The sequence below is a fragment of the Vicia villosa genome, linkage group LG3 (assembly GCF_029867415.1).
Source record: "Vicia villosa cultivar HV-30 ecotype Madison, WI linkage group LG3, Vvil1.0, whole genome shotgun sequence".
NCBI classification, from domain to species: Eukaryota; Viridiplantae; Streptophyta; class Magnoliopsida; order Fabales; family Fabaceae; genus Vicia; species Vicia villosa.
The window spans coordinates 48706187-48730689 of record NC_081182.1 but is presented as its reverse complement, the minus strand read 5'-3'; the positions used below and the strand labels follow the sequence as shown (position 1 = coordinate 48730689).

At 32.3% G+C, this 24503-nt stretch overlaps 2 protein-coding genes and 1 long non-coding RNA gene across 3 annotated transcripts; 2 read left to right on the top strand and 1 right to left on the bottom strand.

Moving 5' to 3' along the window:
- The first annotated feature begins 1986 nt into the window (after positions 1–1986).
- On the top strand, positions 1987–7618 carry LOC131661337 (protein LAZ1 homolog 1-like). Its single transcript, XM_058930847.1, has 9 exons — positions 1987–2137; positions 3407–3920; positions 4049–4105; positions 4527–4635; positions 4920–5104; positions 5213–5301; positions 5415–5670; positions 6614–6862; positions 6965–7618. The coding sequence occupies exons 2-9, from the start codon at positions 3708–3710 to the stop codon at positions 7259–7261; spliced, it is 1455 nt and encodes a 484-aa protein (XP_058786830.1). The 5' UTR covers positions 1987–2137; positions 3407–3707; the 3' UTR covers positions 7262–7618.
- Positions 7619–10548: 2930 nt separating this feature from the next.
- Positions 10549–14084, top strand: LOC131655660 (uncharacterized). The gene is made up of 4 exons (XR_009299837.1): positions 10549–10948; positions 12572–12634; positions 13119–13174; positions 13279–14084. It is a non-coding gene; the product is annotated as an uncharacterized LOC131655660 (long non-coding RNA).
- A 3304-nt stretch (positions 14085–17388) lies between these two features.
- On the bottom strand, positions 17389–19591 carry LOC131655659 (WAT1-related protein At1g70260-like). Its single transcript, XM_058925493.1, has 7 exons — positions 19162–19591; positions 18982–19044; positions 18759–18875; positions 18275–18515; positions 18034–18192; positions 17720–17871; positions 17389–17640 (listed from the first exon to the last, which is right to left on the bottom strand). Exons 1-7 carry the CDS (start codon positions 19359–19361, stop codon positions 17490–17492), a joined length of 1083 nt encoding a protein of 360 aa, XP_058781476.1. The 5' UTR covers positions 19362–19591; the 3' UTR covers positions 17389–17489.
- Between the last annotated feature and the right edge of the window lie 4912 nt (positions 19592–24503).

The window sequence follows — 24503 nt, the reverse complement described above, 5'->3', positions numbered from 1 at the left end:
CTCTCTCAACCCCAAATATCAAACTTCAAATTTATTTCTCCCAAATTCGACCTACATTGTCAACATCAAGTATCAACACATTGCATCAAGTTCAAATCTCTATTTAATCGGTAAGTTTTCGATATTTCGAGTTATTTTAGAGTATTTGTAAAATTGAATTAGAATTCAATGTTTAGTTGTAAAAATGATTCGATAGTTTTAGAAATATAGTTTAGAGACAATGTAGGTGATGTTTGATGTGTAAAACGTATGATCAAGCGTGCCAGTGCATTCACTCCCTCAGAGGGAACCAGGTACCAGATCCTTACAAGCGCGAACTTGATCGGATAGCTATCGAGGACGTACGTTATGACTGTTATGCTTAGCACTCGACCATCATTGTACATTATCTTCTGGAGCGTGTCATCCGTCAGTTTGGCTACACACAGACAATACCTCACGACCCTATAGTCTCCACTCCTATCACCATGACCCATTGGCAGTTAGATGAGGTCTTTGTAGATTGAGAGCATCACATGGTTCTTGAGGAGACTCAGGCGACAATAGCAGAGAGCGTCTAGAGCTGCGTCGAGGAGCATATCCTAGTAGTATAGAGTGTCACACCCGTACATGCTTTCCGCTGCACCTGGAGATCCGCCTAGACCAGCCCACAAGGAGATTCTGCAGGCTCATCAGGCTGAGTTGGACCACACTCAAGATCTTCTTCCTTGGTGTCGTCAGATAGTTGACACGGGACTAGGAGCCATTGCAGATGGTTTATTCCCTGAGGGGTCTGAGGAGAGGCGTGTGGTGGATGTTATGATTAGGCTAACAGAGGAGGTATTTCTGTACTGTAGAAACCGTGCCAGGACTGGTGGGGCACTTGACGCTAGAGGCAAAGCCAAGAGAGGGCGTGATGGACGCAGAAGCGGAGGCGGAGCCAGAGACAGATGAAAGCAGCATGATGGTGTCCGACACACACAGTAGTGATGTTGGGCTTTTTTTACGTTTGTATTTCTTTGATGATGTATGTTACTTATGTTACTTTGATGATGTATTCTAATTCTATATTATGACCAACATTATTTATACGATGTATTATTTTTTTTGGTTTACCTACTATTGTGTTTAAAATGCATTACTTTAATTTTACATTTTTAAACCAAAATTTAGTTTTGGAATAAAATGAACATGTTTAAAAATATAGTAGTCTGTTCCGTAGGTGCATCTACGAAAGACTTTGTTTTTACCATGTTCCGTAGATGCAACTACGGAAGACTTGCTGGACTGAAATCACTTGATTTTAACTATACTATATTATTTTTTAATGCTTTTGTAGATAGATTTACGAAAAAAACACATTTTTTGCAAAATAAGGATGCTTCAGGATGTACATATATATATAAAATGAAAGACAAAATTAAAATTTTACGTGATATCTAATAGATCTATGAAATGTATTGAGAAATCCACTAATTACATTATTCAGTCAATATCGTTATTATGTAAAAAACCAATTAAAAGGTTTTTCAGTTTCTTGTTTGACCTTGTGATTAATAAAAATGTAATACAACACTTTTAATAAAAAAGAGATATTATATTAAGCAATGATATGAAAATAATGAAAAGTCGGTGTGCATCCATTTTAGAAAGCAATGGTGACACTGACAGGTACCAAACAATATATTTGCACTACCAAACACTGCGTTCTTCCTCTGACTGTTTGGTATATAAACCACAAAACCTTCGTGACTTTGAAGAAGCTTCATTTTGCTTAATTTCATAAAAACTTTCTCATTTTAGAAAATACTCAAAAACTCTCAAAGTATTTAAAAACTAAAAACACTTTTTACACAAAATGCCAAATTGAAAAACCGACATCATAATGAACGATTTTGATCCTATCCATGACCACAACATCCACGTGTCTGCATCACATTAGTTCCTTCCTCTTTTTCTCATTTCTCCAAAATAATAAAAAATAAAGATTTTTGTTTTCCAACTGCCGAAGCAAAATTCCGTTTCTCCATTTCTTTCTTTATTTTTTTATTATTAATTATTATTATTATTTTTTCCGCTCCTCTTTCCTTTTCTTGCTCTCTATTCTCCTGGGAAATTTCATTTCAATTTTCTCGAGAAAAGCACGTGATGAACACAGGTTCGAAACCCTATCCCTAAAATTTTCTTCATTGCTTTCTGCGATTCATTGTTCCTATTGCACCGTTTTTCGTTTCGGTTCACGGTGTTTTTTCTTCACCATCTCCGTTTACTCGAGGTCTAGGGTTTTGGCCATTGTTTGATATTTGTATTGAAAATTCATCATTGTTTGTTGAACGTTGAACGCTTATCTGTTATTAAATCTGAAAGAAGCCTGGAATATGTATCTATGTGATAGTTTTTGAATTCGTTATGATCGATTTTTGAGTTTACCTTGTTTTGCTGAACTTGTTTGTGTGATGAATTGAATTGCAATTATGTTAGGTTAACCTTGACGTGGTTGAATTTGTAAAGTACTGTCAACGTTTATTGCTAGTGAGAAGTGAAATTATTGCTTTTAGATTCTGTGATGATTGTCTTCCATTAGTACCCTTAGCTGCTGTGAATAGTAAATACCAATGTTACTAAATGCACATATTGTCTTGTCTATCATACTGTCTATCGGTTTCTTTTCGATGTTTGCGGTCTGTATGTAATTCAAAATCCCTTTGTACTGCTTCTGCTTATAATGATGTCTTATGCCTAAAATGAAAAGAATGGATAAGTATAGAACCATGTCCTTGCTTCGTGGAATAGCAGAAATAGTTTGTAATAGTGTATGACTATGTCTTGTACTCAAATGGAATGAATGTTGCCTGATGATTATGTCCAATTTGTTGTTTAGATCAACTTTCAATATGAGATTTTTGCACTTATTTTCTATTCGTGTACCTTGTGCTCTGTGATTCCTGTATGTAGGTAAAGGTAATTGATGCGATGGCAATCAGAAAATAGTTAGGAGCATATATGGCACTGTAGTTAGAAATTGTTACTATATGGAAGTTTTTGAACTATTTTGTGATTGATAAAAAATGGCGCCAGTTTACCCAGCTTGCATTACTCTGATGATAGGCTTTTTCTATATCTCTCTTCCCTATCATATTATGGAACTCTTTACAGTTTGAGTTATTACTATCTTGACATGTAGATGTTGAATGATGCTTTAAATTTTGAATTTTACAGTGCAAATGACATTATTAGAGCTTTGGAGTTTTTTGATATTTTATTTCTTAGGTTTAGTATTACCAAATATTTATCATCTCGAAGATGCTTACTAGTTGAACCACCTGTAATTGCTTCTAAGACTTAATGAATATATTTTTAATAGGTAAACACTATTTCTCAGATAATTCAATTGTCAGTGCATGATAGATTTCCTATCTCAATTCAGGTTTTCTACATACATCAAAAGGAAATTTCTTTGGCTGCTGTTGATGGACTGTTAGTTCTGTGTGCTGCGTGATAAGTTTGATAATGCATCAAAAGGGCAGTTTTCTTGTTTTATATACTATATCTTAAAGGGTTCCGGTTTCCACTTTTAGTATAGAAAGGAAGAAAGAGAGAAAATCAAACAAAATATAAGGTTTTGTGGGAGTGGAGATACTTCACACTGTCTGGAATATAGCAAAGCATAGGGTTGATCAAATCAAGAGAAGAACATTCTTTACAACCATTTTCTAGTTTTCCGGAGAATGGGTTTGATGGATGTTCTATGTTCTTGCATATTTCTTTTTACTGTCGTTGAGTCCACTAGCAGATCTGGGAGTATGTGGCCCAATATAGGCGGGGAGTCCACAGGAACTGTTAGCTGGACAGTCTTCAGTGCAAGTATATTTGTGCTTGTTGCCCTTGTCCTCTCCATGTACCTAATATTCGAGCATTTAGCTGCCTATAATCAGCCCGAGGTTTATATATGCACTCCTATACTTTGAGTCCTACTTATTTTTCCTCCTGCATTACCTTCCTTTCATTTCATAATATTTTCTAATTTTTATGAACAAAAGCTAATACTTTCTATATATTTTTTAATCAGGAGCAGAAGTTTTTGATTGGTCTCATTTTAATGGTTCCTGTCTATTCATTGGAATCGGTAAGAGATGCCAAGTAAATGGCCAGATGCTCTCCTTTCTCATTATTTATCATAATACCATCATTTAATTGGGTCTATTAATTCTAAAGAGTTCTCATGTCATTCTCTTCCACAGTCAGGCTAAAACGCTCCTCTTTTCACTTGCATATTCATGTTAGGCTAGTTGGTTTTTGAGAATTTCCTGGCATCTAATAGCGATCGTTACTATATCTTATTGTTAATTGAATCTGAATAGGAAAACTGCCTCCTTTTCATTTATAACAGATTTTAGTCTTATTTAACTTATATTAAGAAAAAACTTGGGTTATGCATTACTGAAAGGACCGTCTGTACTGACTTGCAACATTATTATCAGTTTCTTGGTGTATATAATAATAGTTTTAATAGTATATTTTTATGTTCTGATGTTTATATGATGCAGTTTTTGTCACTATTGGATTCCAGTGCGGCATTTAATTGTGCAATTATCCGGGACTGCTATGAGGCTTTTGCATTATATTGCTTTGAAAGATACCTGATAGCTTGCCTAGGTATGTCAAATGGATTGCTTATCTTACTAATTTCACTAGTTGTAGTTATTATTCATATATATGTTTTTCCATGGAAAAAGTTTAAGGATTATGATATTTTAAGAGATTATCCTTTCAGTCAAGTCTAATTTAAAATCTATTATTATGTGAGGCTTGAATGTTATTATTATACACATGGCTAAAAGATTTACATCTTAAATTTTAAATTATGTTGGATTGGTCATGCTCTTTGTAAACATTTGTTTATGGTTGTTTTGTACAAATTTGTTTATGGTTGCTTTTAGGTGGTGAGGAGAAAACAATTCAATTTATGGAAAGTATGAGCGTAACAGACTCCAGCACTCCTCTCCTGAAAGATGCATATGCATATGGAGTTGTAGAACATCCATTTCCTTTAAATTGGATCTTAAGAGACTGGTATCTCGGCCCTGACTTCTATCAATCTGTGAAAATTGGCATCGTTCAATATGTATGTTAGATTTTGGTGATTTGTGCTTTTGTTCCACTGTTCTCTCTTTTTGGGAAACTGGAATCCATGTTTTTCTTATTGTTAATGTTGACTAAAACCTCATTCCAGATGATACTGAAAATGATCTGTGCAATGCTGGCAGTGATCCTCCAGACTTTTGGGGTTTATGGAGAGGGGCAGTTTGAATGGAGATATGGGTAAGACTATTGAAATCAGTACATGTATTATTATTTCCACTTTTCTATTTCCATATCTGTATTTGTCATGACGATTATACTGCCTGAATCCTGATTCTCTTTGGTATTTGCAGGTATCCCTACTTGGCAAGTATTCTTAATTTTAGTCAGACCTGGGCCCTGTATTGCCTCGTACAATTCTATTCTGTCATTAAAGATAAACTGGAGCCAATTAAACCATTAGCCAAATTTTTAACATTTAAATCAATAGTCTTTCTAACGTGGTGGCAAGGATTGGCTGTAGCATTTCTTTTTTCTATGGGAGCATTTCAGGGGTCACTTGCTCAAGAGCTGAAAACACGTATACAAGACTATATCATCTGCATAGAGGTGTGTTATTTCTGTTTGGATATTGCATTTTTTGTTAATACTAGTATATAACTAATGCAGGCCAATAGTTCAAGCTATGTTTTGTTAAACTGTTGAAATTACCTGACTTTGGATATTGCATTTTTTGCCAATATATAACTAATGCATAAGAACTTTTTGATGATTGTGCTTGTCATTTATTAATACTACGCATTTATTAATACTACCTTATCAAGGAACACACACGCACATATAATATCTACATGAGTTGAGAGACTGTGAGGTTTAGAGAGGGACAAATGCGCTTGGCTACAGTCTCTTCTCTAGATCTATCCATAACTGGATTATGGAACTGTGGAAGATTGCTTCCATAAGACTGGGGGTACACATGAGAGATGATCATTCTCTACTCTATTTTCTTGAACATTTCAAAAAGATCATGCCAGGTTTGTTTTTGTACAGGGACTGGGACTCATTTTGGTTCTAAGCTCTGAGTCATCTGTTTTTTACTCCCTTTATCCTAAATTATAAGTCAATTTGCCAAAATTATTTGTCCCAAATTATAAGCCACTTTACAATGCCAATATATCATTAATGACTTTTTGCCTAATATATCCTCTACTAGTACTATTTATTTCTCCTTCTTTCAATTCTTTTAATTTTCGATTTCCTTGTAACTATTGAAGGATATTTTTGTAAAGTTATATACATCATTTCACTATCCCATAAGGTAATAACCATATTTCTTAATTCATGTGAAATGACCAAAACGTCTTATAATTTAGGACGGAGGGAGTATTTAGTATCTTACATTGGTTTTCTCTATGTTAAATGTTGCGTGTCCCGTGATGCTTATTTGAATTGGAATTTCTGATTGTCATCAACATGAAAAAAGCTTTCAATCAATTATGAAGTTCTAGATCGGCATTTTTTAAATGATTCCCCATCGTAACATTGTTTACAGATGGGCGTTGCTGCTGTTGTGCACCTTTATGTTTTCCCTGCAGTACCTTACAAAAGAGGAGAGCGATGTGTCCGCAATGCAGCGGTGATGGCTGACTATGCATCACTGGGGACACCTCCTGATCCTGCAGAGGTTCGTGACTGTGAGCGTTCAACTAGAATGCGGTTTGGTCGTCAAGATGAGAAAGATAAGAAACCTATGAAGTTTACACATAGCGTCTGTGATGTGGTTCTTGGAAGTGGTGAAATTGTGAGATTTGGCACTCTACTTCAGAGTTCAGACATTTTAATTTTCTCTTTCATCTCTATGTAAAACTCATCTGTGCTCTGTTTTGCTGTCTTTCTGTTTCAGATTGTTGATGACATGAAATTTACAGTTTCACATGTGGTAGAGCCGGTTGAAAGGGGCATTTCAAAGATAAACAAAACCATTCATCAAATATCAGAAAATGTAAAACGACATGATGAAGAGCGGAAGAAAAACACTAAGGTCAAGGATGATTGTGACCTCGTTCCCCTGCATTCATGGAGAACAGAGTTTTCTGATGTTCATGACAAACTTGTGGAAGGAAGTGTCAGTGATAGTGGTTTGACTAACGGAAAGAGACATATCCAATCCAAGGGGTCAGCCTCCAGGATGAGAAGATAGTACTTAATATTTTATCAGTTCAACAACCTTTAATTTTGCACATAGAGAAAAGTTCTTTTAGATTTTGGTGTAGGGTGGAAAACTCAAAATAGGGGGCTGAGAATCTAGTGAGTCTTTAAAGATGTGTAAATATAATGGAAGAGATATTGTTATGTACAGGGCTGATCTAAATTCCCACGGTTATAAAAGGGTGAGACTGATTTTATTGTCCACACAACCTTGGATATATTGAATGAATTGAGAAGAAAACTCGACATTTTTAGTACAATAAAAGTATATCAACCTTGTTATTCTGTTGAGAATATTAACATGATTTTACCGATATAAGGCAGTCATGTTAGGAGCTGCGTGTTTTAATTATTGTTTAAAGACATTTCAAAATATATTATGGTTGAACAATCATTCAAAATAGAAATAGTTTTTCTCTCCATAAATATTATTAATATTGGTGCAAATGAGTAGATATTAAATTGTTTTTCTCTCCATAATAAAAATTATTTTTTCAAAAATTAAATTAAATTAGTTTTTTATTTGAACATAGAATTATTTTAAAAATATATATATTTTTGAGAATAACATAAATAAAGCAAGAGTATCAAAATAATTTTTAAAATATAAAATAAACAATCTCTTAAACTGGGCATGTCCACCAATGAAAACTATCTTGCTCATGGAACAATTTTGAATAACGATTTCACGGATATTCAATACTATCTATCATCTTAGTCGGTGTTTTAGTCAGGACAAAAGATCAGAGGTCATGTTCCAGTTCAATGGAGTTATATAGAAGCTTCAATCTTATGGAAGATCAAATGATGTCAGATTAAAGAACTACTAAACAATGATGTTATATTTTCAATTGTGATCCACGTGAAGTTTCTAGGAGTGCAGGAAAAGGATACATGATCAGGACAAATAATTGGAGCATGACCATCAAATTATACTTGAGTGTATATTGTATATAATAAAATATATTTTTTATTTGATTTGTATAATTTATTGTGTGTTATACTGAGATTGAGATTTGTATTTATTTAAAAAGTTATTTACTATGAAATTTATTTGTTAATCCTCTCATAAATATCGTCATAAAATGTTGAGCTTTTATTTATTAAAATTGGTTATATATATATATATATATATATATATATATATATATATATATATATATATATATATATATATATATATATATATATATATATATATATATATACTCATTAAAATTTAGTTGTCTAATGGTTAAAATTAATAAGTAATTAAATGTGGATAGAGAAAAATAATACTCATTACTTTTAACTATTAAATTGAAAAGAATCAATGATAAATCTTGATAACTTAAGTAAGAATATTCCTCCTCATATATATAATTATTTTAATATATTTGAATTAATGTCTTTTGATTTATCTATAAAATAAAAATTAATTTTCTTTATATTATTAAATTCACTTAAGTGTTATGACTTAAAATTCAAACTTATGTTATTTAAGATATAATATAAATTTTAATGGCTCATAATTGTATAATAAATTTTAAGTGTATACAGGTACGTTGTATGCTATAATTAATAAAAGTCTCTTTAGAGAATAAAATTTAATCCTAAAAACTTTTTTTTTGGTACAAATTCTAAAAACTTAGATTTAATTTGGATACGGTTTTATGCTTAACATGACAAAAAAAAATCGAATATGATAAATTTATGATCATGATTCTTTTGATTATAGAAATTTGGTACTCATGTTTAATTGTTTATTATTGTTTTACATACTTCTTTTATTAAGTAAATTATATTGTGTGTTTATTGAATAAAAAGTGAAACTTTAAATCATATTATTTGTTATTCAATAATTTAATTGAAAATCACTACTAGAAATACACGTATTACCTGCGAAATTTGCTGCGGAAAAATTTCCGCAGGTTTACCTGCGGAATTTGCTGGGACTTTCTTAAACAAACTAAATTTTTCTGTGGATTTAGAATTGGCAGAAAATTTCGCAGGAATACCTGCGGATTTTTCTGCGGTTCTTATATTTCAAACAGAAAACGAAACTATAATGCAAAATCCGCAGGTAAATTCGCAGGAATGTTTCCTGCGGATTTTGCTGCGAATATCTATTTTATTAAAACAAAACTATTATACAGAATCTGCAGGTAATTCCGCAGGAAACTTTCCTGCGGATTTTGCTGCAAAATTAACTATTTTCTTAAAATAATAGTAATTTTTGTCTAATTTTTTAAAAAATGAATCATTATATTTAATGGTTAATTATTTAATATTATTATATTAATTAATGTTTTAATGTGAATTGTGTCATTTTTAAATTTTTTATCTTAATTTTTGACGAAATAAAAGGTATAAAAAATTTTAAAAATAAAATTAATAAAAGGTATTAAAAATTTTGAGAATGGATATCAGATATTCTTTTATAATAATCAATTTTTTAAAAAAATTATATAAATAACTCATATTTCAAAAATATTATCTCAATAACCCTTGTTTGGTTGATACTGTCAATTAATATGTTTTAAAATTATTTCTAAATTTCAAATTTAATCTTATTTAAAATTATATTTGTTCAATTGTTAATTATTATAAAGTTTTAATTTTAGAAATCCTACTCTAATAATAATGATGTGTTATATGAAATTATATTGGAACTCTTGTTAAAATATCAAATTTTATATAGGATTTTAAAATTATAAATTAGTTTTACTATTTTTGGTAGCTTAAATTTTGACTTTGTGGTTGAGTTTGCTGCACGAGTGGGCTAAATACATTTTCAATTCAAGTTACAAATTGAATATAAATTTTTATAATTTAATAATAAAATTATAAAATATGTGATAGAATTATAGCTAATTGAATATAAATAATAGCTAACATATATATATATATATATATATATATATATATATATATATATATATATATATATATATATGTATATATATATATATATTGCTTAATATTTTTAATTTATTGATTGATAAAAAAATATTTATATGTTTAATTTTTTATTGTGAATTAAAATAAATGATGTTTTTTTTAATTTATCTCTAAATAATTTTATTTAATTTTATATTTTAGTACAAAGAGAATTTAATTAAATTAAATTATTTTAGTTTTACTATTATTAGTTTTTCTTAAACTATTTTATTTTATCATTTTTGCCTTAACATTTATTATTGATTATTGATTATTGATGTTACAAATTAAAATTAAAATATATTAACATAGAGAATAGATAAAGGAAAACCTAATGGTGTGTTCCAATCTTAACCGGGGTTTCCAGCCACCAGAATGCTCCTGCATCTTCGTGAGTCCTCCGTCTCCGTCTATTCTCCATTGTGAGTCCTCTCCTTCGAATGCTCCTGCACCTTCGTGAATCATCTCCGTCAAGCGTTTCGGCAACATCGTGAATCATCGTTATCGATTGTGTCACATCCATTTCGTTCATCCGGTTGTTTCACTTTCTATTGCGCGTTTTGTTACTCGGATTATAGTGTAAATACTTATTCTTCTCCCCTACTTCACTCCATTTTAACCCTGGGTTCTTTGTTTCAGAGTTGATAAATAGTAGATTCGATGTTGATGGTGATGAGGTTATCTAGACGAAACAGAGGACAGAAGGAAAAGATGATTGAAGACTTGATCCTTACATAATCCAATTGTGAGATGACAAGAGGTAAATAAAACCTAATATTTTCAAAGGTTTATTATAATCTGTATCTTGCACACATAGTGTTTGATAAAAGCTCTCAACCAAGTCCTTTCTTTTCTTTTGACACTGGATTTTTGTGTTGTTGTTATTATTTGTTGAAGGTGATGGTTGTTAGTTAACAGTAGTTTGTTTTGTTGAATCAGGGTAACCGTAGAAGGTGGTTCCATGAGATCAAATTCGGTTAAATTTTGCGAATTTTGAAAAAGATATTATAATACTAGTTATAAAGAGTGATTCATATGATTTTAGGAGATGAAGTCTTCATGTATGTTTTTGTGTCCCTTGAGAATATTTTTCATCCAGTGAGCAAAAGATTAATCTCTTGTTCAAAGCTAGTATAATTGTTGTTACAGTTGGTACTCTTATTCAAAGCTAGTATAATTGTTGTTACAGTTTTGCATATATGCCTTATAGAAAGCATGTATGAGGTTTGTCCGATTAATTGTATTTCCTTGTTAGTTCTATGAAATCTCTTCTCCAAATGGCTACATCAAACAACAAGGTAAATTAACTTTTTAGGTCTGTATTGATGTGATGAAGTTTAGTGGTATCAATATGTTATTTATTACTTGTCACCTGCTTCAGTAGTGCTAGGCAGCTAACTTTCTGCATGTGATAAATAATATACACATACTTGAAAAAAACATGATGAAAATGAATATTTTAGCTTCTGTTATGTGTGCTATGATAGCTTTTTAAGATACATATAAGTGCCTTGTTCTTTTTAAATTATGTCTAAGTGTTGAATTATCTCTTTTCTGAAAGAAAAAAAAATCACCAAAGAAAATTCTGTTAGGAAGAGAGGGGTAGTGGAAGAATGCTTCAAATAAAGTCATCTTAATAGCGAAGTGATAAGAAATCGAGTCCATTGTGTGTTGCCTTGTTCTTTTTAAATTATGTCTAAGTGTTGAATTATCTCTCTTCTGAAAGAAAAAAAAATCATCAAAGAAAATTTTGTTAGGAAGAGAGGGGTAGTGGAAGAATGCTTCAAATGAAGTCATCTTAATAGCGAAGTGATAAGAAATCGAGTCCATTGTTGAGGTTTTTCATTGACAATAACGAATGTACGTTTCAAGACAATGATTGAAAATACGGTCGCGATTACATTGGGGCTACAACACTTGATGAATATAGGAAGTATGTTGAAAAGGATGCAGCATTTGAAAGGAGGTTTCAACAGGTTTACATGGCTGAACCTAGTGTGCCCATACTGTTAGTATACTTAGTGGATTGAAAGAGAGATATGAGGGCCATCATGGTGTTAGTTAGTTTGGAATTTTAATCGTTGCTTGATAACTGAGGTAGGCTGTTGGTGAATTTATATCTTACTAGAATAGTTTCAGTTTCACACTTATGCCAGATCTCTCTCTGTAACACATCACCTATGAGAAATAGATATTGCCAATTGTGATTAATTGTGATTGCGTTTAATCAATATATTTTTTTACTATCTGTTTGTACTTCGTGGGAAGTTTATTAAAAAATGTATTTACTACTTTACTTGCTATCCACATTTTTTAGTTTTACTTTTAAATAATGGTGGGGAGAATTTTAATGTATCTTCCGATTCTAATTTGATATGGCCAGGTTAAACCCAAAGATTATGCAAAAAACCTATGTGCAAAACTCTGGGAATTTCACTCTCACCAGGTAAGTACTTTTGTTCTGACTTGTATCTCTTCAATTTTTTTGTATTAGTATAATCAAAATTTGTTACACTTAGTTCCATCACATGACAATGAGCCTTTTTGATAAATTATTCATGTATTAAATTTATTCCTATTTTTGGTATACTGTTTTCTTATGCCTATAATTGGAAATTTCAGTTTCACCTTTAAAAGTTGGTCGTCACTTTGATTTGGCTTCTAGTATCAATTATGAGAATGATGTAGATCTGTATGCATAAAATTATAATTTCACAGTTCCACTCTACCAATTGTTATCTATTAGCATCATGCACTTTGTTAATGAGTTTCACATCGAATGAGATATGGCTTACAAGTTAGGATAATCTTCCCCTTATAAGCCGGTTAGGCCGGTTTTGTAAAGTTAAGTTAGACTCAACCACAATTCTATACTGTTACCATCTGATGATTATGTTTGAGGATAATTTTTAATTTTTTGGTTAATATAGTCAGCATCTGCTAGGGACTCGAGAAAACATGTTCAAGAATCGGTTGTTCATTGGAAGTAAGTAAAGAAGTAGATAGATAGATTTCATTTGCATCTCAAGATGTTCTATGACTCTGCCGGTTTTAGTGTAATAAGATGAACGTGTTATTTGCTTAAAACAGGTTACACCAGAAAATGATGTAAATCCTAGAAGTTCCTTAGGAGAGTCGAGCTGCAAGTCGAAATCTTCGAGAGAGTTAGTCAAGGTTCTCGATCGTATGTGGCGTCTTGAAGAACAGCAGGCATCAAATATAGCAACAGCGAAAGTGCTGATAAAAGAACTAGATTCTTCTCAAGCACAAGAAAAAGAGTTAGTACATGAAAAGAAAATGAATAGGCAGATAATGGAGAGCTTAATGAAGCAAATAACAGAAGACAGACGTGTTAACGAAATCAAAGACCCTCTTGTTGCTGCTTCAATAGTTCATGGTGGTTCAGTTGATGAAGCAAACCTGTAAGTAGTTTTCTCAGCCAGCCTCTTGTTAATGAGGTAGATCAGAATCAAGACAATCGACAACAGTAAAAACGTAAACTACAGTGTAAATTCTTACTCCACCCCCACCTTCTAAAGGTTATTTATGATTTTTTTTTCTTACATAAAAAAAAAAAGCTTAAGCAGTTGCTACTAGTTGCTACTTATCTGTGATTTGTATTATTCCAACATTAGAATACAATCAAGATGAGGGCATTGGATATGTATAACAGTAGAAAAGTTCATAGTATGAACTATTCCTAATTTTCTGTGTTAGTTTGTACTTTTTACTTTGGATTGTGGCTCTATACTCGATTTTTTCCCTCTCCTAATCGACGGTGGCTAGTATTTTCACGGTTGTTGTTCATAAAGCAAATAAAAATGAAAATCTGATAAACTGGTGATTCAATAATATATAGGTGAGTATTTTATTTCTTTATTTTTACCTTTGTATACTGATAGAGAAGCAAATAATAATTTAGATTTTTTTTTAAATTTAGAAATAAATTACCTGCGGATTTACCTGCAGAATAACGTTCCTGGGGATTTATCTGCGGAATTACCAGCGGAATTTACAGCGGATTTACCTGCGGATATTTTCCTGCGGATTCACCTGCGGATTTTCCTGCGGAATTTCCTGCCGAAGTTATTACCCACGAAGGTTTTAGCTGGGGACCAAACACCGCAGGAAAATCCGCAGGAAATAGATTTCCTACGGAAATTTTGCTCAAATCCGCAGGTAAATCCGCAGGAAAGCAGAGTATTTCTAGTAGTGAATGTTGAATGATTTAAAATGTTATGAGAAAATAACTCATTGACTACATTGTTATCGTTGTGTAATAGTTGTTTAAACTACAAAAAATAAATAAAAGACATAGTTACACATGGTTTGAATATTCAAAAGTAATAAAATAGAAATATGTTATAATTATTTGACAAAATGATTGATAAGGATACAATGCTGAAGAAATCGTGTAAAAATGTGATACAAACTCATATATAAGAAATCGATAATAGAAACTCAACTCACACTTGATTAACACAAGTTTTGAATTCAATTTTAAAAGTACATATTCCAATAAATCCCAATGACAAAAGTACTTGGAGGACCATAAGTACAAAAATTAGAAGGTTGAGTTTTACTCTTAATGTACATATATCAAGAATTTGCTGAAATGTATTGCATTTCTGATATAGTATACCTATACAAGAATGAAGTGGAGCCAATTAATAGAGTTAAATGATTTTCCTCTTAAATTCTCGTGAAAAAGGCACATAACACAATGTTCTATTAATTGTGTCAATTTTTATAATTCTTTTGATAATTGCGAGATTTCATGTGTGAGTTATACACATTTTTTTTAATGAATAATTGGTTCAAAACTTGTCTAACATTCTATTCAGGGATGAGTGACAACTTAATTTACTAAGTAATATTTCAAATCGTAAGATATCATTATCTGAATATTATTTGAAAGTTTGTATTTTTATGTATATTAATTGCAAGCACAAATAATAACAACGTGATTTGATCTCCTAGTAAAGGTGCATGATTTAAATCTTACTTTTATATATTTATTAATAAAGTTCATTTTATTTATAGTTCGAGCACTCGATCTTTCCAAGCAGATATATATGGATGAGTATAAGTTAGATCGACCTAAAAAGGTCTATACTCTGACCTATTTAAGATTTGGTCTAGCCTAGTCTATTTAATAAAAAGACTAAACTTTGACTTTTAAAAAAAACCTATTTAATTAAATAAGTCAAATTTAGGTTATTAAAAAACATAAGAAATTTTATAAATCGATCTATATGTATATCTATTAGAAAATAGACTAAATAGTATATAAAAGACATTGTTGCCTATGCAAGAAAATAAGTAAAATGAACTATTTGAAATCCTTAAAACGAAACAAGCTTTTAGGCCATGTCAGACAAAAAAAAAACTACAATCGGCCATAGGCCTGACTCAAGCATTAAAGATTTATTTTAGGTCAGATTCATACCTTCTAAGACCCCACCTATTTCATCCCTACATATAGACGCCTTTACCAACAAAACCAATGCACTTGTAGGGAATAAATATGAACGTCAAATATTATAAATGTTCATTGGCAAGGTACAAATTTCATTTTGAAAACGTGTTTCTCTTTCTCAAGTGACCTAAACGTCTCTATAAATAGAGATATTTGAAAAAAAAAGGACACAAAAATAAAAATATATACATGAAATACAACTTATTATAATCAATTTATCTCATTAGTGTATGAAACATTTTTATGTAATCTATTATCAAAAGATAAACTTAGCGTGTTTGTGCAATTTACATTAAGGTATTTATAGTATCGTAAAAATATTCATCGTTAATTCCAATTGCATTTGATATATAATAATTGGTGGTTATCTAGAGGTTAGTGTTAGGGGTGGCAAACGGGCATGCCCGCTCCCGTTTAGGCCCGCCCCGCAAAAGCTCGCGAAAAAACGTGGCGGGGCGGTGCGGGCCTTTTTAAGAGTGCGGGTCTAAAACCTTGCCCCACCCCGCAAAAAAGTGAGGGCGGGGAAAGCCCGCGGGCATTCGACTTTTTAGGCCTAAAAATAGTAAAATTCTATAAAAAAAACAAATGCCCGCAAAAACCCACAAAAAAATGGGGCGGGGCGGGGCGGGCACATTAAAGAGAGCGGGCCTAAAACCTTGCCCCGCCCCGCAAAAAAGTGCGGGTAAAACAGCCTTTCTCCGCGGGCCGGGCCCGTTTTGCCACCCCTAGTTAGTGTGAATTCACACACTTTGAATTTTTTAAGTGCAATTATCACCCACCTTTATTTTAATGCTACAACATCTTTTCAACTACAATATCCAATACCCCATACCCGAATTCATGTCCTCTTGAACACCAACTTTTATACCCGTATTTGTAATTTACGGGTATTTTCCTAAAAGAAATCGATCAATAGAAAAGATTATATTATTTTAAATTTTTAACAATGTTAACAAAAAAATTTAAAATTGTTGAATTATAAAATAACCAAACACCTATTTTAAATTAAAATGTGTGATAGTTAAATAATAATTTTTTTTAAAGTGGTAAACATACATTTTTATATAATAATATAAACTAAAATGTATTAATATATATGTGGGTATAAGGCGGAGTGAGTACTAATGTTCTCATAAACATACTCATAATTATTTATTTTAGTGGATAATTATTTGTACTCGTATCTGAAACCGTTTTATCGATTTTTACCTTTTCGATTCTAAGTATATTTTTTTGCGAATAACTACGGGTACTACCAAGTATGAGTGCAGTTGTCATTTTTATCTAACACAATCAAAGTAAGAAAATTATTTGTTCATTTAAAGAGAAAAAAATCCAAAGTTAAATGCTCAACCCAAGAAAAAAAAATCAGAACTTAAATGCCCAACCCTACTTTTTTTTGTAAGTGTCCCATTGGTGATGGTGATTCAATCGATATAAATTATTCATTTTATATGCAAATCAGGAATGATTTTTCAATTATCTAATCCCTAAAAAGGATTTTTCAAATCTTTAGCTAATATAAGTACTTTTTAATAGAACCACAAAAGAAAAAAACTTTTTAACGAAAAAAACTTTTTAACCATGATTGGAAATTTTAACCACTAGCCATTAAATAAAATATGATGATTGCATATATCATCAATATATATCAATGAGATACTTGTCTTTGTCTAACATATACAGTTTCAAATTTATGATACAAGGAAAATTCACCAATCTCAAACTAAAGGAGAGACCTATCACAATCATAGTGAAATGATGATATGCATCTTATATTTTATTTGTACATGAGAAAATATGTCATTGTAAATAAATTTATTTACACTTGCATATTTTCTTGTAAAAGAGGAATCTTCTTGTCCAAAGAATCTGAGCTTTCCTCACTACTTTTCTCATCATCTTCTTCTCCTTTGAATTCTCCATACAATATTGTATAATACCCCATTCCAATCACACTTGCTCCTATCACACTGCACAATTTTTTTCATAACATAAAAAAATAAATCATATAAGCAAAATATAAAGGAGAATTAATCCAAGTATTATTACCTTCCATAATGAAGACTATTAGGAAAGAAGCAAACTCCAAAAGTGGTAGCAAAAGCAATACCAAAAGGCTTGAACTGTGGCACATAAAGTGAACCCTTCATTCTACTCAACCAAATTTGAATATTTGGACGAATCACACCCCCAAATATGCCCTAAAATATTTACATAATCATTATCACTTTATTTTTTCATATATTTTATAAATCTAGTAGCTCGATTGAAAGTTTATATCTTATAATTCATTTGCGTAAAACTAGTCGTTGGATTAAAAGTTAATATCATATAGATCATTTGTGTAAAAATTCGACACTTACCGTTAGAACAACGAGAATGAGCTCCATGTTATTCTTTAGCTTCCAAGAATTTACATCACTTTCAAATATGCATGAAACTATTGCACTAAGAATTGTCCCAAGCAAGGTATAATAAGAAACCATCTTCATTGGTTCTTGATATTGCTTAACAGTTTCTTTCTAGTAGAATAAAAAAAATTAAGTTGAATCAAGTTAAAGATCAAAAGGAAAGTTGAAAAAGTGGTTAAAAAGAAAGTAGTACCTGAATAAAGTTGGCAACTGAAACTGAGAAAGCAGCAGCAGCAAGCAAAATGCCACCAAAAACCCAAAATTCAGGTGTTGAGGAAAAGACAAAAAGTTTCTTAGTGTATCTAAGGTTGTGAGAAGAAGGTCTTATGAGTGGTCCTTTGAAGAATTCAGCAACTATTGCTCCCATTAGTGATACCATTATACCAACTATTTGAACTTGTATACCAGAGTTTTTCAAATTCAACTCTACCTTCCTAAAAAAAAAATCAATTAAATTGATTCATCACATATATATTATTTATTTTTTATAAACTAGGTATCTTCTGCACGCAATGGCAGAGACTAATACTTCGAGCTAGAAAGAATCACATTAGACGGCAAAACTCTACCTCAAAAGATTTAACACTGGTGCGTGTCCAGAGCCGAGTTCAGTTATATATTAATCTAACAAAATATATTAAAGAAGAAAATAATGAGTACAAGTTTTGAAGATGAACCTGTGAATGATATTGAGGAGAAAAGTAAAGGTTGGGATCAAGTGGCTCATGGCACATACAAGTATTGGAGAACTGTAACTTAGACCCAAAAATAAAAGTGTTTGAGTCATAGTTATTCTGCAAAATCCATCCATCACAACAAAAAATTATTATTAAATAAAATATTATGATACCTTTTGATTCATGTAACAAATTATAATAATAAGACATATAGAATATTTACCCTGTGAAACCAAGAAGCAAGAATCTCATAAACAAAGAGAAAGTAAAAACTGGCTTCTCCTTCCTGTGAAAACAATATTAGGACTAAAATTAACCATCCATGCAAACAACTTTGCGCGCACACACAGACACACAGACAAGAACATGGATAGAGATAGAGAATGAGAAAGAAATTTTGTACCTATTTTTGTGGTTTAATAAAAAGGAAGAAGGAAACAAAACTATAGTGGCCAAAGCATTGGTATAAACAATGAATACAAATGGACTCATTCCATTAGTTATTGCAGTTTTTGCAAATATAGTTAGTCCAATAGTGCACCCTTCCATAATCACCATCACTATGAATGGTATCAACTCTGAAGTCCTAATCTTACCCTCCATTTAATTTAATTCAGAAAACTCTAATATGTTAATATTTCTTATATGTATAAATAGACAGAGAATTGATTTGATTTGAGTATATGCAAAAGCTATATGTGTCTTTTTATTTGTGTATGTGTGTTCCTCAAAACTTGGAGGTTGAATAGGAACCACAAAACACAACCACTAACAAGAGACTCTTTTGAATGAAAAGCAAGTAGATGTTAGAAACATAAAGAGGAGAAGAAATGAGGGCCATGCATATGTGAGTAACCTTTCATAGAAATGTGAAGCTACTTTGTAAGAGAAGTTGCAACTCGAGTGTCTCTAATTTAATAAACAATTGATAAAAAAATGACGTATCATTGAATTTTAAATCATTTTTCTCTTTTAGTTTTTGTTTGAATTTAGATCTTGTACACATGTTCTCTATAGTTTGGTTAATTAATTACCATAGAATAAAGCTTGAATAATTAAGGGCCAATAGCTTGAAACTTTTAAGTATGTTTGTGAATGGCTTAGTGGTGGACAGTGTTTGTGGCTCCACCATTATATGAATCTTTTGGCGTTACTGATTTAAGTATTACCTAACCAATGACGTGTGATTAAGAAAGACTTGATTGGAATCCAGAGATAATTAATGTTTCTCTATGGAATCTGTTTTTTATTTTTTTTGTGAATCTTCTGAGTTTTTCTATCAATTTTATTCAACTTTTTTTGGTTGAAATTTGAGTTGATGCGCATGATAAATTGGTGGGCCTGTTGGTGAAGCCTGATATGTGATGAGGCTGATAGAGTCAATAGAATTGAGAAAGTAAACTAACCAATTGAGCCCATAACTATTTGTTCCTTCATAATTTGAAAGGTTTTTCAGACAGAGAAGAAGACTTAAATTTTTTTTCCTTATTCAAAGATTGACACACAAAAAAAAAAAAAATCAACTTATTTGAGTCTCTTTCAATATTTTTTTTACATTCACAATCATTTCCACAAATGTGCAAGCAATTAAGCTTTGTTTTTTTTTTTTTACAAAATATATTGTGCTGTCATTAATTATTTTGTGTGAATGCAAAATAATATATATAATAAGATGAGGATATAAAAATCTTCCAAAAATAAAAAGAAAAACCACTCCCGATGAAACCGTCAAATTATAAAGCTTTAATCAAAAGAGAATCAAACTAGACCTTAGACCGTCAAGACCACCATCAATATAGAACAGAGATTCCGCTGGAAAAATATTAAAGTCAAAACACAAACTATGAAGCAGGTTTGAACACTTGATTCACTATTGATTGAGACACACAATAGGATTCTGATGTCAAAATGTCAATCATAAAAATATGATTAGTTCAACATTGATCTCGCAAGAAATCAGTTATAAACCAAAAAACACTTTTTTCCATCCACCTCTTTCATGTTTGTTGAAAAATCAGAGAAAAGTTTATTGTTGCACATTATCTAGATAGACCACACCACATTGTATCAAATCATTGCAAATCATCTCATCCTCATCTTAGCCATATCACCTAAAGAGAGATAGAAAATTCAAAATGAATTATGGGATTCTTAGGAAGAACCATTTGTCACCCCAACCACTTAAAAATCATATACCACACATAATAAGTTAAATAAGAGGTAACAGCCATATGAGAAATTGATTATAACAAACTCACACATAAAATACAAGTGACACCATCAGGATCGACAATGAATTTTCCCTTAAACAAATTCTCTATAGAAGAAAACCTATCGTGCAGAAGCTATCAAGAGAAAATCGCCGCCTTAGAAAGATCCCAATTGTACAAGATTAGAGGGAGAGTAAAGTTCTACATCAGATGATGAATATCAGGAGAAGTGTTAAGATCGATTGGATTTTGTTCCGTTCTGAAACTAGAATTAGGTGTACATTGATATTGAGGAATCATGAATCAATTTTGCTGATCTCCGATAAGGAAGTACGGGGGCGTACCTGCAAGGCTAGTACTCCAAAGTCCAAGTGAGTTTAGAATTCAAGACGAGTAGTAAAAAGTGGAGATTAGAAAGTGTACCTTACATTTCGTGAGTGAAGGTTTTTATACATTAGGTCATTAGGAGTGGATTGGCGTTGGATTGGGCCTTGGCTTTTTTGGGTATGCGTTGGCCATAACAGTTGCCCCCAAGGCTTGTCGGGCATTTATATACCAGGGAAGTCTTAGGAGTCGTGGTAGGCTTCTGAGGACGTCGTTCACTTTAAGTAAGAAGTGGAAACGCCTTGGATTAGTTACAAAAATAATGGGGAACATGCGCATTAAATGCTTTCCCATTATTGAAACATTTCACTGCTCTTTCTTGATGTGTGGCTTAAGGTGAAAAGTTAGGGCATGACTCTCTTATAGTGTACTCAAGTGCACTTGAGTTGATTTACGTTCCTTAGAAAGAATCCAGACGTAAATTTTATAACCTTCCGCTCCCACTAATTTGATCTGTTGTTTATCTTCGAATATGTATATAACATTATAATCGGTAAATATACATAAGATTCGAGTAACTATACAAACAAACCCAACACAAAAGAAATACACAAAGAAGAGAAGAGATAAACCAAACATCTCGCGGGTTGTCAGCTCCGGTTGATGAGAGATCCACCTCTGATCTTCCAATTGCATGACCCGGTGTTGTTTTCTAAGCCAATCCTACTCTAAGAATGAAAATGATGGAGTTGGGACTAAAACTTTCCCAAAACCATCACCCTAAAATGTCTCGAATGAAGAAATATAAACAAAATTCTGCGCAGGTCCACTCAGCGGACCCAAAATTGCATACAGCCTCTGCCTTGCTCCGCTTAGCGGAAGACAGCAAAAGTGAAATCTTGTTTTCGCCATAAGTTGAGAACCGTAACTCCGAATTGCGTCCGGTTCGAAGCATTGGAAAGCTTAATCATTGCTCTATCCAATAATGAATGAATGGAAACCAACATGATGATTTTGATCATCCTTATTTTGAGTCTTTGGAAGTCCGCTTGATGGTGGCTAAGCGGGCTTGCACCAAAACTGCGAAATCGAAGTCGTGCCTTTGACACTTTATTCCTAAAGGCTCCAATAAGCATGAATACCTATAAAAACAAAGGAAAAACTATCAAATGGTATAAAAGTATATGAAAATACAACTATTCACAAAGTATACGTATTTATACACAAAACGGGGAATTATTCAAACGGTATTAACAAAAGTATCGATAAGTGCCACTATTTACATACACAAAATAAATACATTTTGACACTTATCAGAGTTCCTTACACAGAGCTTTCATTTTCTCCATTACTCTTTGTTTTCTCGTCATCTTGTGCTTTACCAGGTACCCTCATTACCTTAATCATAATGGAAAGAGTATAAGATTCCTTTGGTCTTGTGTTGCCCGGTCTTGAAGCAAACTCTACACTATTTCTCAAGAACACAATACTTGCACAATCCAATTGGCAACTGCAAACACCCCTCAGCAAATTCCTCTTATGTAGTTTTGTCATCCCACATTCACTGAGATGAACTAAGCGCATGTGCCACTGTTTGGTTGCATCATTATCAGTTTCAACAGATTCTACATCACTCATAATTGTGCCCCTAACAACTTATAAATGTTGCCTACAATCCTCCTTGTCGTCATCACATTTATTGCACCCTTGCTAACCCTCATGATGTCTCTATCGCCATCTGACCGGAATGAATAACCGTTCGCTTGAAGAGTACCCAGAGAAATCAAATTCTTACTCAATTCAGGAACATAACGTACCTCACTCAACATGCGCACGCCATTATCATTTAAAGTAATCTTAATTTGCCCCTTTTTAGTGATGGTACAAGTTTTATCATCACCTAAATAGACAAAACCAAAACCACCTGGTTTAAAAGAGTTGAACCACTCCCAGTGCAGCGTCATATGGTAGAAGCACCTAGAATAAAGAATCCATGCATTGATGCACTTTGCAGATGAAATGCAAAGCAAATCCTCTTCAGTGCAAGAACCATAAGGCTGAATTACATTTGTTGATCTACAGTTTTCTGACTTGTTTGGACAGTCCCTTTTCCAATGGCCAATTTTCTTGCAACCATAACATTATGTTATTTTTCTGTCCTTGGACTTTAACCTCATTCTCTTTCCAGAATTCACTGCCTTACCCTTGCCTCTACCAGGGTCTTAACATTCCTTCACAAACAAACCTTCATTTGAACTTCCTCCACTTTCCTCTACACTTTGGTGACGTTGTGCGTGTGGCAAAAGAGTAAAAGAAATATAATTCAGCGTGATTTTTTCCTTCCCGTATGTGATTGTGGTCACCAAGTGATCATAAGAGCCTTGTAAAGAGCATATCAAAATACTGGCTTTATCCTCATTGTCAACCTTCACACTAAGTCGTGTCAAATCAGCAAGGATGTTGTTCATTGACACGAGTCTGCAAATCGCCTCCTTCCTGCATCTTCAGGTTATAGATAAGTTGCTTCGCGAAGAATTTGTTCATGTCTTGGACATGTATTGATTTTCCAATTTATTCCAGTTATCCTTCGGAGTTGCGAGGTCTAGGATATGATTCATCACGTCATCAGAAACACAAAGTCTTATCAAACCCCGGGCCTTCTCTTTCATCTCATTCCAATCAACGGTTACGATGTCTGTCGATTTCTCATCATGAAGCGTCTTTTGTAAACCTTGCTGAGCCAACAATTCTTTAATCCTCCTTTGCCCTAAATTGAAATTTATCGTTCCGTCAATCTGAGTCACTTCGAATTTCGCACTTCCAGGATTAAGTGTCATCTTATACCAATTGTTAGAACAAAAATGTGAATACAAATCAGCGTAAAGAAAAATACTCAAAAGCTTTGTTCACGTAGTTCGACCAAATTACTTACGTCTGCGACTATAGAGTAGTTATAGTTCCCTTTATTTATGTCTTGTGAATTACATATGGATTACAGTGTTACAAGCCATATATATAATATGAGGTTTTAGATTATCTAAAACTCTAATCCCTAGTTTCCCTAAATAAAAAATTATATCTACCCACAATTATCTCAACAATATGAACCATTCTCTCAACAACTTATAATTATCTCAACATTTCATAATTATCTAAGTAATATGAGCCATATTCAACCACTACTAATATTACTACAGATGCAGAGTTGAAA

What these genes read in the sequence shown, in the direction of transcription:
- LOC131661337 (XM_058930847.1), top strand. Translation starts at nt 3,708, where the DNA reads ATGGGTTTGATGGATGTTCTATGTTCTTGCATATTTCTTTTTACTGTC. An exon ending in AAATTGGCATCGTTCAATAT is followed by an intron (nt 5,105 to 5,212) that starts GTATGTTAGATT and finishes ACCTCATTCCAG; the next exon opens with ATGATACTGAAAATGATCTG. An exon ending in ACTATATCATCTGCATAGAG is followed by an intron (nt 5,671 to 6,613) that starts GTGTGTTATTTC and finishes CATTGTTTACAG; the next exon opens with ATGGGCGTTGCTGCTGTTGT.
- LOC131655659 (XM_058925493.1), bottom strand. Translation starts at nt 19,361, where the DNA reads ATGGAGGGTAAGATTAGGACTTCAGAGTTGATACCATTCATAGTGATG. An exon ending in CTCCTCAATATCATTCACAG is followed by an intron (nt 18,516 to 18,758) that starts GTTCATCTTCAA and finishes TTTTTTTTTTAG; the next exon opens with GAAGGTAGAGTTGAATTTGA. An exon ending in TCATTCTCGTTGTTCTAACG is followed by an intron (nt 17,872 to 18,033) that starts GTAAGTGTCGAA and finishes TAAATATTTTAG; the next exon opens with GGCATATTTGGGGGTGTGAT.